General features: G+C 40.1%; 1 protein-coding gene across 3 annotated transcripts in view; it reads left to right on the top strand.

Annotated features, from left to right (window-relative positions):
* Positions 1 to 16032, top strand: part of ece2a (endothelin converting enzyme 2a) — an 81324-nt gene extending 65292 nt beyond the window's left edge. For 2 of the 3 annotated variants that reach the window (XM_072364220.1, XM_072364221.1), the window contains exon 5: positions 15108 to 16032. In XM_072364220.1, coding sequence (XP_072220321.1) covers positions 15108 to 15398 — 291 coding nt within the window. In that variant the 3' untranslated portion in view covers positions 15399 to 16032. The remainder of the gene's footprint in view (positions 1 to 15107) is intronic. The other variant, XM_072364219.1, reaches the window with a different exon arrangement.
* Positions 16033 to 16408: the final 376 nt, after the last annotated feature.

The following is a 16408-nucleotide window of genomic DNA, read 5'->3' on the forward strand; positions in this document are numbered from 1 at the left end:
AGTTGGACAAGTGTACAATCGAAGTCATAAATGTTGGGGGGGGTCTATTGTCTGAACTGTATACTAATAAACTGATTTATCCTCACAGAAAGAATGGATTTGGAGAGATGTTGGTCATGCCCATGTAGTCCAGGGCAGAAAGCTAATTAAACAAAACAAAATGGCTGTGTCTGGGGATTATGGTCATATTTACTGTATATAACCCCCCCCACCCTGACAGAGGCAGGTTCCCGCACGCATAAAGTAGTATGCAAAAGTACAATTATTTTGATTGCATCCTCACTTTAGTTTTAGCGTCAAAAAGCATTTGCACCCCATTTGACGAGGAGATGTACTGTATGCGAACAATACGCACACACAAATCTCTCTTCCTCTTTGTAATCTGCGTTTCAAACCTTCATTTTCTGCATCTCGCTCTCTGTGGTCATCACTCCCTAATGAGTTTTCAGTCCCACCACCACCACATATAGTACAGTCACACTACACTGAGCTCCAACCCTTCACTTGTTACCCTCTGCAGCTATGACTGCCTGTCTGTGAAGGCTCCAGCACTTGTCTGATTTTCTTACTCTATAATGAGACAGTAGAGGCTTCGTTAGAGAACAGTTTTATGATTTAGCACTTAATGAGTCTCAGCCTGGTTTGGTGTGAAAAGCTGCTGGGTCAAAAAAAAGAAAAAGAGTTCTGTCTTATTGTTGACCCAGAGAGAACTGTGAGATAATTGCAGTATTACCCATAACAGGGGACATTTGAAGACACCTTATCTTTATGCATAAACAGAGACTATAGTCGGACATAACTTTCTGTTATGTATGTCTCACAATATTTACACACTTTTTTCAAGCCTGAAAGCTTTAAAAGGGGCCATACTTTCTGACAGTTGTTCTTTGAGATAATCATTGTTATTCTCATGTAGTTTATTTGTCATTGCTATAAATATCCTTTTCGGGAAGATATAGTCAACTGCCAGGAAAAGGTCCCTCCGAGGTCAAAGTGCAGATACTGTGTTTGCCATAAAGCACTGAGTAACACTGGAAACAAATTAGTTTAGCAGATTTTGTGTTGGTCACTGTCTTATCATGATCTTGTTAATCCAGACAGACTACATGCTAACAAACAAAAAATCCCAAAGTTTACAAATTTTGATATCAGTTGCTTCTCTCAGCTTCCAGCCCTGAGATGTAACATGGTTAACAAAGATTTTTGGAGCTTAAGTAATTGAGGCCCAAAGAGATGCTTAAAATATATCAGTGTCGCCGAAATCAATTCAGGCCTAATGTAATATAAAATATATAATATAAAAGCTAATGTGTCAGTTTCTCTCATCCTGATTTCTATGTACATCCAGAATACATACTCAGATACTCTCATGACCAGTATCTGTGTCTTATTTTTTTTTTGCTCTTCAGGCTCTGAGCCTCAGCATATTTGGTTTGAGATGAAAATAAGGATACTACATTAAACTGCCAGAATTCAGCTCTGATTTGAGTCTGGATATGTGCCTGAGATGTAGGGGTTCAGAAGTAACCGTGAGTAAATATGAGAAACTGATATGATCGTGTTTATTGTTTCATGGAAAATTCTTTGGTGTTTGACGCACAGCCACATGCAGGCCCTTTGGTTTTGTGTTTTTGATAGCAGATCATCTGAGGAAAAATATCTGACGTTTTAAGAGGATTTGGCACACAGGACTTTCTGGGACACTTCTTCATTCATGCCTCCAAGAGCTAAGTTCTTCAAAAGGTTCTTTGTAAAGGCTCCAATGACTGTTTCATCTAAAAAGTCCTACAAAATAAAGGACTAAATAAAAGTGTTTTTTGGGGGTTTTTTCTGGGCATTTTTTATTGCACCCAATGTGATCTTGCAGAGAAAAAACTGGGACATCTAAAGCAGAAAAATCTAAAGTAAAAGCTTTAAATAACCATATATAATCAACAGCTATTGTTCCATAATGACAATGAACACAGCGTTTTGTGCTGTGATGACATCAAATGCCTCGAGTCTGGGCTACTCTCTCCGGCGCCACCGGAGCACTCAATTATTGTCGTCTCCTATTATTCCTCCACCTCTTACTAAATCAGTGAAATTGATGAGTTTGTAGTGTTTTGGGTATTGAGAATCTTTGGTAACGTGCCTCTGCCAATTAGCCAGATTTCAGTGACCCTTTGAATGCAATGTTTCTGACTTAAAAGAACAGAGATCCGGAGTTAAGATGCGCTCAGTGATATTATTGTTGATCAGTCAAAAAGCACCTTGATATGGAGCCCAGTTTGGCAGTTGAGATCAGATTAAAAAAAACAATGGATTAACTGGACGGTCAGTCATAATTCACTGGCACACAGCATCTCAAACAGCTGATCTTCAATGATTTCTAAATGAAAGAATTATAAGCAAATATTGTTCAACACGACTGATGTGACAAGTGCAATATCGTAGAATTGTAGCTTTTTTAATCAAATTGTTGTATAAAACTCAACTTGGGCTGCACTGGTAAGCTTTATCTGTTTATTAAATAGCTAAAAAAAAATGCCTGGCTCTCTCGCATCCAAACCTCAAGAATAAATTTGCTGAAATTGTTTGGGTTTTTCTGTTTCTTTTCCCTACGTTGTTATGGAAACTGGCCTGCCTGCCTGCGTCTGCAGCAGTCCTGAGCTGAACAGAAGTTCCCTGTATCTCATGCTCTGCACAGCCACACAGCAGCAGGTAATCAACGCTCTGCGTCCCGTACACCGTGTATTTGGTGCACAAATTGCCACTGGAAGCAGTTCTTTGCTGTTTTGTTTTTTCTTGAGGATTTCTTTTCTGCTCTATGGAGCTTAAAAAGAAACAAGTGCAGCACACGAACCAGTGAATGATGGAGTAGGTGCACCAGTGTCCTGTAGCCACCATGATGAATTGCCAGCTTACTTTGATGTTTCTTAAAAGCACTATTTTAACTCAACAGGCTTGTTAGCTTGCAGTGAACCTTTTCTTCCTTTCATTGCAGAGCTTGCAGTGGCTTGTATACAACCATACTCACACGTTAAAAACAACCCGTAAAAGTATCCAAGATAAATAAATCACACTCTGTGGCACACTCCTTATTTCTTTGTCACAAATACTTCCGGTGAAGTGGAAGCAGATTGAGTTTGGATGGCCAAAACTGTAAAGGAGGAAAGGTGCTGCTTGGCTGCACTCCAAGGGCAATAATGCAGGATGAAAATGGTGATATGATTGATAAAGACTGAAGACATGTTTTTCAGCATGTCCCATCTGGTTGTTAGCAACAGTGGCTCCTGGTACAAAGCAGCATTTCCTCTACCCGCAGCTTCGTGCTTCAGCTTGTAATAAAAATGTATGTTTAGTCTCATTGCCTCTGGCCAAAGTGCTAAGATGTTTAAAAAGTAAACAAACTCTGCAAGGCAGTCTGTGCTTTATTTAAGGTGTTTTCCAACAATATTCTTCAATTTTAAAAGTAAGGGGAGTCCTCGGATGAGGACTAAGTGGTTGGTTTAGATTTGAGAGCAGAAGAAATTGGTCAACCTTCCTTTTATGCCTGAGGAAGAGAAAGTCATGTAGTCTCAAGTTCATGGCATCAAACACCTCACTGGTAATTGTTGTATTCCTGCTTCAGAGTTAAATGGGATGTATTAGAGTGATGAAGACGGTACAAGTGCCCAATTGTAATGCCATTTCCAGTTTTTAGTTACTGTGCTAGTGGCCCATTGAATGGAGTGGACTGTGTTAGTGTGCTGTGGGAACCTCCATCGGGCTGTCCTGTCCCCCTTTCTATCCCGCTGGAGACCCCTTCAGCAGCCAGACACACTGGCCCATTTTCACCTCCTGCTCTGCCTCTCCTTCTGTGTCTCTCTCCTCCTCCAGCTGCTGCCAAGCTCTTCATCGCTGGCTCCCATTAAAAAGGACAGAAACACACTTTACTGATGTAGTTGCTTTGGCTCTCGGTGCATCCACAGAATGTGTCACTATGAGATTGACTTTTGTATTGCTGTCTGGCAGCTTATGCCCCAAAACAAGTGGTAAATGATACAAAGCGATATAGCACTAGCCGCTGTGCAAGATACAAGAGCTAACGAGAGCTGGGTATTTTAGCACCTTTATGGCAAATTTTTCTTACCGTGATAAACTTCCACAAATGTGCTGTGATGAATCTCTGTTCTGCTAAAACCAGGACAACAACTCAGATCTGACTCTCATCCCCCTGTTTTTTTGCCATTCAGATATTTATAATTTAAACATTTTTCTCAAATGAGTTAACGGCCATCTGATAATGTTTTAGTTCAAAATCTAAGCAGAGATACAGAAAATTCCATAAGACTTGCGAACAAATTTTCATGCAAAACTACTCTTAAGCATGAGTTTGATATGTATGATTGTGCATTACAGGCTTTAAAAAAGAAAAGGAAGTTTGAGAGACTGCTAAAAAAAAAGAGAGACGCACAGGGTACAAAAAGGAGTAAGTTAGAAAACTAAGGAAACACCCTCCCTCCTCTCAGTGTCACTGTACCAGCCGCTCACATTTTGCTCTAGTTTCCCTGCAGCTCTTATTCTTCTGTTTGTTTTTTTTCTAAAGTATCCTTAAAAGCAGATGAGTTTATTAATTACACATTTGCTCACTCCTTTCCATCCCGTCCATCTCAAAGTTTTTCACAAAGTCTGCATAATTTTTTCAGTGCCAAAAATCGCAAACATTGCTTAATATATTTAGCATATTTGACCACAGCGGTCTGCTGCTGTAAAGCCATGGAGGAGGCATTTATAAAGGAGACTTTACAAAATTAAACATACGCACATCTCCATACACTCACACAAAGGAATATATGCATGAAAGGCAGAGCTGGGAGCATGACAGTGGGCGGGTGTGGGTGTCTGAAGTGTGCCTCTGTCTTTCTCCACCGGTGTGAAATGTAGTTCAGTAATTAAAGCAAACCTCTGTCTGGTCCCCAGTGGAGAAAGGAAAGCAGAAAGGGTGAGGAGGCGGCATGGGGGAGTGGGAGAGATAAAGGAGAAAGAAGAGATAAAAGCAAGAGTCTGTTATTTTTTGATGAAGAAAAAAAGTTTTATTTTTAGTTTTGTGTGCCAGATTGCTACGAGTGGAGAATGTGGCGGTTGAATGTGAAGATGTCGATCACTTAGACACGGGTCCTCAAGCTCACAGCACACGCCAACACTAACACTGCGCCTCTCAACATGAATCTATCATGCAAAAGCAGCCTGAAGACGAGAGTTTCCGTCGTTTTTAAAGCGAGACAACCTCGCAAGAGCTTTCTTCTTTTTGAAGAAGCAGAGCATTAGCAGTGACCCAGTTCAGAGCAACATTTACTGTCAAAAAACAGTGATTATTTGTCTTTCTTGAACTCTTGCATATTAACCCAAGGCACCACCGCTAATAAGGCTGCTGAGAAAGATGTCTACCCATTATGCTTGTCAGCCCACTGAAACAGCCTCAGCTCTCAAAGAAATGGTGTGACCCACATACTACTGTATGTTACTGAGACAACCGTGAATCCTTTATCTCCACTGCAAAGCAGAGTTGAGAAGAAGAGATGTGTTTATTTAAAAAGCTGGATGCTGTTGTCTTCTAACAGTCGCCTGAGCCTCCACAAGCCCACACGACCTGCTCTTAAAGGAGGGCGTTAAGCTGAGAAATCAGAATCATGAATCTGTGTTAAGCATCAGTGCAGATGCACCCCGGCACAAGCAAGCCGTTTTGCCCCCCTTTCTGATGTATAATTCATCCATGTAGTCAGTGGGAGGAGGAGATGGGGTGAGGAGAGGAAATTTGGGTGGGCAAAAGGAGGAGGCAAGAAGTGGGAATCCAGCACTCTCACGTTTTGCATGTTTTTTTTAGTACTGCTCCAAGTCTTCCAGTGGGTATATGGGCCCGTATAGATAAAGAAAAATAGTTGTGCTGTTTACCCTTTCTGTTTTGTGCATGAGGTTTCTTGAGACTTGTTTTAGAACTTTAGTTTTTCATTTCAAACCTATTTATGAGGAAAATACTTTAATCGTGCAGCAGCCCACTCACTTAGGTAAATTTATACTTGGCATTGTGCAAAATGAAGCTCCTTTAGGGCAGATGGTGTCCTATAGCATTTATACATTTGGCTCTGAGAGGCAGAGGCTTGGAGAAGGAAGAAGAGAAAGAGACGGATAAAATTGGGATGAAGGGATGAGGGAAACAAAGCAGTCTGTTGCACCCCTGGAGGGGGGGGCAGAAGAGCAGATTTGCTTTGTTTAGACCCTCTCCCTCTTCGTTTCCTCATCTCCTCGAGACGCTTACACGTTTTCGCCAGCCACATGTTTGGCTGCAGGCTACTGGTGAGGTGAAATGGAAAGAAAGAGAGGTGGTTGATTTCCGATGCACATTCCTTTAGGCGGGGGGGAGGCTGCAATGAAGGGGATCTGCAGAGCTTCATGATACTAGTAAACAAGCTCAGAGCATTTATTAAACATGATATGAACATATGACCTAGATTTAAAAAAGTGCACCTTCTCCCACTTTTTTTTTTTTCTTGCCCCGCTTCAAGTATGGTCTGCTCGTGAACAATTAAGAGCGGCACAAATTTGCTGCTGTGAATGCGTGTCGTTCTGTTTTGTGTGTAGGTGTAGAGTATCCAAAGGAGACGGAGGAGCTATGGTCCGTACAGGTCTGCTGTCCAGAGATAGCACTCTGTTGTTGTCTCTTCCCACTGATCGGCTCCGCTTCACCCACGGTGAAGTGGGTGTGCACTCACACAAAGCACCACCTCTGCTTGCCCCTCACTAATCCTCCTCCACACTCCTGCTTCCATCATCAATTTGGAGCAGACTATTTCTTTTTTTTTCCCACAAACCAACCAAAGCCTTTTGAGATGGACATATGTTTAAAAAGTGTCAAATTTTGACACAGTAGAAATGCTGATTTTCTTCTAATTCCACGTGTTCTTCTTTGTCAAAAACATGACTCCAACATTATTCTTAGTTCAGCAATATCACTAACAATGTGATCAGGGTTCCAGCTGTGAGAGGTCTGCTTGTACTTCTTTATTCCACGGTTAAAATTTTTTACTCTGCAATAGCACGCTTTGAAGCTGCAAAATGCTGTTGGAAAACGTTCAGTTGCCGGTTTGTTTGGGTGTTGTGAGGTAGTCAGGCTTCCAGAGGATTGTGATTGTGACAAATCGCTTGAATTTACTCCTGACACCACACACTCAGAGGTACCTAAAACCTCACTACGAGAGAAAGTATTACAGTTAAAGTTAAGTTGAGTTAAGCATAAGTTAATCACTGTGGGGGTTACTGTCTGTTTTTTTTCTTGGTCAGACTGAAACATTAAAACATACTTGTAGAGGTGTACTTACTGTAGATTTGACAATGTCTCAAAAGAAATCATTACGGGCGAACCAGTTTTAGTTTCTGGCTTAAGATCAAATTGAAATAAGTCTTCTATTCATCAGTCAACTCAGTGGAGGGAATGTTTCAAAGGTCTGGACCGAGGTAATCACTTGCCTTAATGTCACCACTTTTAGCTGTGTATCTGATTTCTCTCATGCTTCCATTATATGTTTAGTAGGTGGTCTTATTTGTCACAAAGTAGTTCACTCAGACCCACCTACATTAAATGTAGCTGCTCATAATACAGAGAAACAGCAGTGGAGAAACAGACAGTCACATGGGTGGATTAGGGGTTTGAGTTACGGGTGTAAAATTGTATTACGATGTAGACAGCTAATGGGGATTCTTTTAAACAAATAAAAGAATCAAATGAAGGAATAGATCTGTTTTACGTTTTCTTCCTTGCAGCTTCTTGCCGTTGTAACTACATAACATCAGGAAACCTTTCACAGCACGTCTCAGGTGTCTCTGTCCTTGATATCGAATCGTGTTTTTTCTGTTTCTTGTAGACTATCAAGAATTAATTTCAAATTCAGACCCGGTTGTTATTGTCTTTATTTTTATTTCAACTATATGAAAATGTTGTAATGTTGAGAGAGTGTTGCTAGAGCACAAGAACTGGAGAGGATGACTCTGTGTTCAGTAGCCACTCACTTACCTTTGCGTTCTCGGATGAACCCAGATTACGAAACCTGGGGGTCTGGCTGAGTGAAACAGCACGGTGCTGACAACCCGCCTCTCTGTCCTCATCTGACCACCAAAGATAGTCTGTTATCTCGTGTACAGTATCTTCGGGCAAACCTGAGCTCAAAGAAGAGAAAATGGAGATAACAAAGGATGAGCCGTAATATTGTGGTTCACTGAGGACAGAAAGTCAAAGCAATGAATAGGAGAAAATAAAGATGTTCATCTGGAAAAAGGGAGACTACTGAGTAGATGAAATGTCATTCTCCTTGGACCAACACCTTATCTTTTCTCTGGTTAATGTGGAAAGGTCAGGGAGGGACTTGGACTGACATATACAAAGTTAATATTTCAAAGGTTTAGACAAGTTCAGCTATTTCTACCAAAGCACACAGTAATGTGGAAAAGTCTTCAGCCACCCTGCATTTCTGTATCATTTGTTTCTTGGGAGCCAGACAGATATAGACCACTTTTTTCATTTCATTCCTCATACCGGACTATTTTCAGAGGATTGTGTCATTTTGTTTGTGAAGCCATTAAACAGTAACTTATGAACCATTCAAACATGAAAGGGTATTTAACTCAAGGGATGGACTAGTGTTGTGTCGAGACAACTTTGCAAATAAAACATTTTATTTCTAACTTCAGGCACTTTCTTACCAGCCTGTAGCAAAAATAATAAGCAATAATTTCTTCCCATTTCTTTAGTTGTGTCTGCATAAAATGACAAAGATAACAGTTTGAAAAAGTAGTATTTTCACATCAGCAAAGTGATTCCCAAAGCTCAAAAATTGCCACGTCAACATGACATGCAGTATGTCCTTAAAGTGGACAAGTGGAGGTCAAAAGAGGAACTGGCAAGCCTAAAAAACTATCTACAGCCAAATGAACAGTATCTGAAAGTGATGTACTTGCACCTCGACATTACTGAAGCTGTGTGGGATCATCTTCAAAAGAAAGCCAACAGCCAAAGAAGAGCTTTTGATTGTCATTCAAGAAGCCTGAACAAATGAGCAGAAAGCTTGTCTAAGAGGGTTCAGGCTGTGCTGAAGACTAAAAGTAATGATTCCAGATTTTTACAAGCTGCACTTTTGCCTCATACTCTGTATTTTCATGTCTCCTTGCATACGTTTCAACAAATTGCGCACCGACTGTATCTTCTGTTTTCCTGGCAGTATATGAACGAGTGAGTGGTGGTTTTAAGATTCTTGCACAGTACGGCCGCGTTTTACAAACTAGTTCAGGTGTGTGAACACACAAAAAACACTTCTTTTATTTTTGTATAAATACGACCAGATTTTTTGGATTGGCAATATTTCAATGGAATAATGCAACTGCAGGACCTATTTGGATTGTCAGTAAATTTAACAAGATCACCATGCCAGCACTGACATGCTAGTATGATAAAGGGATTTACTATTTACATGACTGTTGTTTAGCATTTTAGCATTATACTGATTAACATTAAACACACACACACACACACACAAAGGTTTTCAGGGTAAAAACTTCACTTGTAAACCAAGTTTTGGCAATTTTGAACCTGATGATGGCGCCACACAAAGAACATCAGGAAATGCATTGGGAACCATTATTATCAGTATTATAGTTGGTGTCAATTCATTTAGTTTATGTTGTGCTCTGATCATAGACTGCATATAAGAGATGTACATAACCACTATGGCTTCCCCCATGGATTTGTGGTCCAAGTGCTCGAAGCCTGACGTTTAATATTTGGCTGTCGCCATCTTGACTTTTTTTCAAGTAGAATTATATGCAAGAGATGGATGTGAGAGAAAACCTGAGAGTACAGCAATTACATTCAGTAATTTACCCGTCACGACTTAAAGCCTCAATGAGAGTTTTTATTCAGCATGGGAGAATAACCTCTTTGGTGCTGCAATTTGAAAAATAAATGTATGTTTCAGGAATGTTATATTATGTTAAACCAAATTTTTTGGGAAGCTGTTTGATTGAGGAAAACAACCCCTAACAGTGATAGTTAGCTTCATGTTAGTCTATAAGAAAGCTGCAGAGACACTAAAGACAAAGTCAGGTCACTTAGACACAAGCTTCCGCCACCATGCTGAATAATTCAGGCCAGACCATGATACTGTGTGTGTGTGTGTGTAGGTGAAAGAGAGAGAGTTAACAGTGGTTTCCCTCGTCCTCTAAGCCCATGACCCACATTAGGTAATTTTACAAATGTCTGATTGACAGGGGCTGGATTTAAACCAGGATTTGTGTGTCTATGGATGCTGTTTAGGCTGTAAATCTTGATGCTTCTTTAGTTCTTTGATTTAAATTCTCATTAACTTTCAACCCTATGTTATTAACCCAAGTGTGTGTCATTTATAAATACATAGCATAGATGCTTCTCCTTGAATATGACCTCTCACCTGTGATTTACATACATTCGGTTATAGTGCATGGGCTAAACATACAAAATGTGTAGAAAACTGACTCCGCTAACAAGATGCACCCTCCTGCACTCCCTAAGGAAGATTTCTGTGTTTGGTAATGTATGCTGATAGTAATGTATCCGGCAAACACACAGTGAAATGGGGCATTTGCCAAAATGCCACCTTTGCAGTTAAAGGGCCTTAGACATCACACAACATTTTTCTGCTTCCAATTGCTTCTCTGCTACAGTGGTTATAGCTGATTTTTTTAACCTTAGCTGAGTCTCATCTCAAGTTCCAATGACCTCAGTCCTCCACTCACCTGTGACATAAGCCTCTGAAATTACACTGCAGAGGAACAGAGCGTGCACACACACACACACACGTCATTTTCATGAATAATTGCTAAAGTGGTGAAGTCAGGATGTTGCATTTTAGCTCCCATTGTGATTTGCTGATTCATTTCAACCTCTGAGGGAAACATGTGAACTGTATTTTGGCTTTACTAGGAAGTTATCTGGCACATCAAATTTGGAGGAAACTCAGTTTTTTTGCTCAGTTTCTTATTTTTTATTGAAACGCAAATGTATGTTTGGCATGAAGGCTGCATGTGAAAAAGTTTGACACTCTTTAAAGTCCCCCTCCACTAAAAATATACTTTTCCACTTTTTTAACGTGTTCATATGGTGTTGTTTTTTGTTTTGTTTTTTTTTTGTTTTTTTTACCATCGTTGGGGATTTCTGCTTTGATTCTGCAGAGCATCGCCCTTTGCCTCAGAAAGGCAAAGTCAAGCTGCTCAAATGTTCTACGAAGACTCTCTGAAGGGAACCAGCGTCAACCAATCCTGAAGACTTTAGCAAGTTTTAGGAGACACTAAGACAGTCAAAGTGGAGAAGCAAGTTGGTTCTGGTTGCTAGAATGACAGATGTTTATGACTGTGATAGCATGAAATCAGATACTGTAAGCCAGGGATGTCCAAAGTTGGTCCTCAAGGGCCACTGTCCTGCAGGTTTTAGATGTTTCTCTGCTTCCACACACCTGATTCAGATGAAATGGATCTCTTCAAACGATTGTTCTGCACAAGCCTGCGACTGATGCATTGATTTCCAGTGAGTATTTAGCCCTATTCATCACACTGTACAAGCCTGCTATTCCCACAAAAACAGATAAATCAAACAGTCACAATGGAGAACTGAATCCACACACACATCTTGAATAAATATTTCTAAGTTGCTTCTGCTTTCATTGTTTGAACAAAGCTTGACTCAAGACTTTCTCAACCTTTATTTCTTCCAGATCCCCAAGTCTCACAAATTTGACAGAGATTCTGCTTGTTTGTAGAACATGCGCTGTTTCCTTGAAATTCCAGTTTTGCATACTTTTGCAGTCATTACAGTGCAATCAGTAACCTTCAAGTTACCCCTGGGCAGGTTCAGTATCTTTGAATATGATAAAATATGCATTTTTTTTGCCCAGTCTAGAGATAATCATGAAAGTATTGTGAAGGATAAAGAGATTGTTCATTTCAGCCCCCCTACCTCCTCACCCTCTCAACTGGATCTTTCACCTCCCCGGTTCTGAGCATTGTATTAATTAATTTATTCCGTATCCAAGACCACCTCCACCCATCCCGTCGCTTCTCCTCCATGTCGCTGCACGGGGTGAATAATTCATACTCGGGCTTCTTGCTGGTGGATATAAATCATGTGAGAAGAGCAGGATACATGTGCTCAACTCAGAGCGACTCTTCTCTCAAAAGGGTTGGGGGGGGGACTTCTCTACTCTGCCACAGCTTACTTTGCAGAGCACAGCCACTCTGTCCTGGACCTTACCATCCCTGCTTTTACGACAGTTACATGTTAGCCCTGGCATGAAGCCACCCACAGAGACCATGCTGTAGCCTCTCACTACATGTTTATGTCCCACAGCTTTAAGAACTATCTCTGTCGTTCCTTTTGTTGACATAATGTAACTGACCCAGCTATTTTCCAATAATCTCTATAGCTCTGAAGTTTTCTTTACATCACCTATGCGTTTTGCTATTGCTTCACTTTCCTCTGCAGACTTTCTACATCATGCCCTGCCTCTGGTGCAGCAGCCACTCCGGAAAGTTCTGAGGTGTCGGAAAGCATCTCACTTGGATGAGCTCCTGTTCTTTAGTACAAGTATGAAAGCGCCACTCCAGACAACTTCCTGAGTCCTTGTGTCAAAAACAGTTTATGAAGTACAAAATCTTTGTTTCACTCCAGTCACTGTTCTGCATATTCTGTCCCCTCACTCCCACACACACTTCTGTCTCTGGTGAAACTCACTGCCAAAGTCTGACTAAATCTGTGTTGGTTTTCATACTCTGTGTGATTGTGTGGGAATTTTTAAAGTGTGTATACTGTACTCTTATTTTATTGAGTTCTGCAGTCCTCCCAAGAAGCTGTTCTCTATGAATGCACCAGTGAGGGAATCCAAGTAACAATTATTTGTCTGAAGGGACTCTAATAGTTTTCTTGCTGTCACACTGCATTATCAGACTGCACAACTGAGCAGCAGCACTGAACTGAAATGATCAGTGTCTGAAGTGTCTCCCCTGGGTGACCATGATTTAATGCATGTCCCTGCTTGGAGAGTTTATTGTTGAAAGTGATTTGTGGTTTGACAGATATGTAGAAGTGGCAATTTTCAAATTTGGTTTGATTTATATCAAGTAACATGTAGGTGTAAGACTCAAATTTCCATTTTGTTTGGAGGATTGTTTCTCCAATAACCTTACTATAGATAAACGGCATCTTATCATGGCTCGGGTCTTATTTTCAAAGAACCTGCCATGTGTAATGATAAGACGTTACCTCTGAGGTGTCAGAGTGCTGAGAGATTATACTCTCAGCCTGGAGTTAGGTTTTCCCTAAGATACATTTTAGTGTCTTAATAAACCCTGAGAAGGGTGTCACAGGTGACTGTAAATTTGGACATTTGCATATCAAGCTGTCTGATTGGCTGATTCAACCCCTTTAGATTAAAAATTTAACAGGTGCAGCGGACTAAAACGAAAAGCTACATACTGTGAACCATTTACAAGAATATATCCAAGATACATCTTTGCAGCCGTTGAAAGGATAAATCCAGCTCCACATCCAAAGAAATGACACTAATCTGAGAGCTTGTTTTCAGCCTGTTCAGAATATCTGTTACTACGAAAAATTGAACAAATTAAAGATGAACCAAAAAAGGTTTAGAGAATGTGAAGCTAACGTCCCTGTTGTTGGTTTGCTTAGATGCCGTATTATATTTCCGCTCGCTCTGAGGCTGTCCTTTGTCTGCACAGACCCTGGACTCTGACTTCAGGATAGTGTTTCTGCTCTCAAAATTAGAGCACAACATGTCATTATCAGTATAGTGACTAATAATTCAAAACTAATAGCAAATGACTATAACATAAACACACTGCTCAATGTACTGTATTTGGAAGTATTGCAATTAATTTACATTAATGAATTGGTCAAAAAAATATACCAGATATGTCATACCTCAGACACACTGGCTAATCAGTAGAATTTCTCATCAAGGCATGCATACTTGTTACCCTCCCTCCATCTTTGGCAAGTATCACTGCTCATTAACACTTTTTGTTGCAACCTAGAATCTTTCAGGTTTTGTGTCTTCCTGTAAAAAACCTAGCTTGTACAAACACAGTGCTATTTTCGGTCTATCTATTGGTTTCCTATGATGTTCAGATGGGGCAACTGTTAGAGCCATGCAAAAAACCTTCAGATTGCAACTCCAGAAGGAATTGTGGATTTTAAGATGTGATAAGGATCACTATTCTGCTGCAGAACTCATCATCTTTGGATCCTCAGCTTAATACAAACAGTATGATGTTTGTTTTCTGATATTTTATTGTATCCAATCAAAATTGACATGCTCTCCTTCCATTGGCTGTAACACATGCCCCAATCATGATATCCAACAGCAGCGGATGAATCATGTCTAAACAGTTGGAAGGTTTTCATTAAATTCTGCACACTTTGTCTCTGTGACCTTCATTCTTTTTGTTGCGTCATTAGATAATGGGAATGATGCCAACTGAGCTACTTGGAGAACTACTCTTTCTTTTTTCTCACAGCCTTGCGGGCACCAGTGGTTTTAATTTTTCGAGAATTGGGCAGCTGTAAAATCCATAGCTGCTTTAAATGATCATAATCTGGCTTTTTCCAATTATTATTATGAACAAGTCATGATCGGTGAAAGGAAATTAAGGCCTAAGACCTTGTTATAAAAAGAAAAGCAACAAGTCAACAAATTGTGCAAGGGAAGCTAAGCCAAATAAGAAAGAGATGTGCATGAACGAACGTGCCCGTCCACACGTCTGCATATTTACCCATAGCTCTACCTCTTAGATGAAAAAAAATAAGTAAATACATTTTTGTCCGAAATTATTCTTTTGAAAATATCTAAAGGTAGTTATCAGGTTTGTATATCCAGTTATCAACCATAGAAATGATGCTGGTTAAGACACAGCACTGTCATATAAGTCATTGACTGCCTCTTAAGGTGGCAGAGGAAAAAAAGATGATGTGAATTGTGATGCTGTCTGATTTCCTGGCAACGTTGATTATGCAAATGTCTTCTCCTTGTTTTGTGTTGCTGTTCTCACAGATTAGCCGCTGCTTAAAACCCGGGGGTCGCTTTGTCTCCATTACTTTTGCCCAGCCCTTCTTCAGGAAGCGCCTCTACGCTCGCGCCCAGTACAACTGGTCAATCAAACATCACAGCTATGGGGACGGCTTTGAATATTTCATGTATGAAATGACCAAAGGAGAGGAGCTCAGCCCAGAAGATGCCGCTCTGGAACAAAAGCTGCTGGAGGAAAGCAAGTCCCCACCTTCCAGCCTCATCACTGCACAAAATGAAGACAAGGAGGACTTCCTGTCTAATATTAATTTGTGAGATGACTGGAATAAGAATATCATGTAAACTCAGGAATACACCTGTAAGATTGCCTTTATAAGTGTGTTCTATTGTGTGATAAAGAGTAAAGAGAAGCAACTTCTCAGGCTTAAAAGAATATAACAGACATTTATTTTCGTTTACTGCGAAAATAAACATTTACTGTTATAACTAGTATGAATTAGAACTATTGTGGACTTGTTCTAACTTGATTTCACACCTCGATGGATGCAACGCAACACTGTCTTTTGTTATGATAGCAGTATTTAAGGAAATTATTTCTGTGTGTTTCATTACAAATTTTTATAAATTTGGTTGAATTAAATAGATAATAAGATTTATTTAAGAAAATCAAAATCATGGTATTTCACCATAAAGATGGAGATTGAGAAAACTGAAGAGCAAACCCTAAAAACTAAGAGACATTGTAAGATATGTCTGATCAGAAGTATTTCCAGAGATGTTTATTAGGATTTTGGTTACTTTCCTTTACTGTTCGTGCAATTCTCTTAAAAGAATTATCCCAGAGATCTTTAAACTATAAGGGAGTTGCTGAAGGGACATGTAAAAATATTTACATTTGACCGTAAATGTAAAAAATATTCTTTGTAGTTTTATAAAAATATTTACAGTCCAAAAATTTGTTTTAAACTTTTTTTCCATTTTAGGGTGAATTTAGAAAATGGCAGCAACATAGATGTTGAAAGTGAATGAAAATACTGTTCAAGTTACCCAGTCCAAAGCAGACTTATACCAACCGCTAACTGCTGACAAAGATCAGGTTAACAATTACTCATCGTGGTTTCCCTCCTCGGCTTCTCAGTGGTGTGGTGGTTGGCAGCATCGCCTCACAGCAAGGAAGGCTGTGGCCTTTCTGTGTGGAGTTTGCATGTTCTCCCCGGGCACACATGGGTTCTCTCCGGGTACTTCAGCTTCGTCCCACTGTCCAAAAGTATGCACGCTGTGTTAATTGGTGATTCTAAATGGACCCTAGAAGTGAGTATGTGCTT

This window comes from Leuresthes tenuis, unplaced genomic scaffold (assembly GCF_036924035.1).
Source record: "Leuresthes tenuis unplaced genomic scaffold, fLeuTen1.0.hap1 SCAF_14, whole genome shotgun sequence".
Classification (NCBI taxonomy): Eukaryota; Metazoa; Chordata; class Actinopteri; order Atheriniformes; family Atherinopsidae; genus Leuresthes; species Leuresthes tenuis.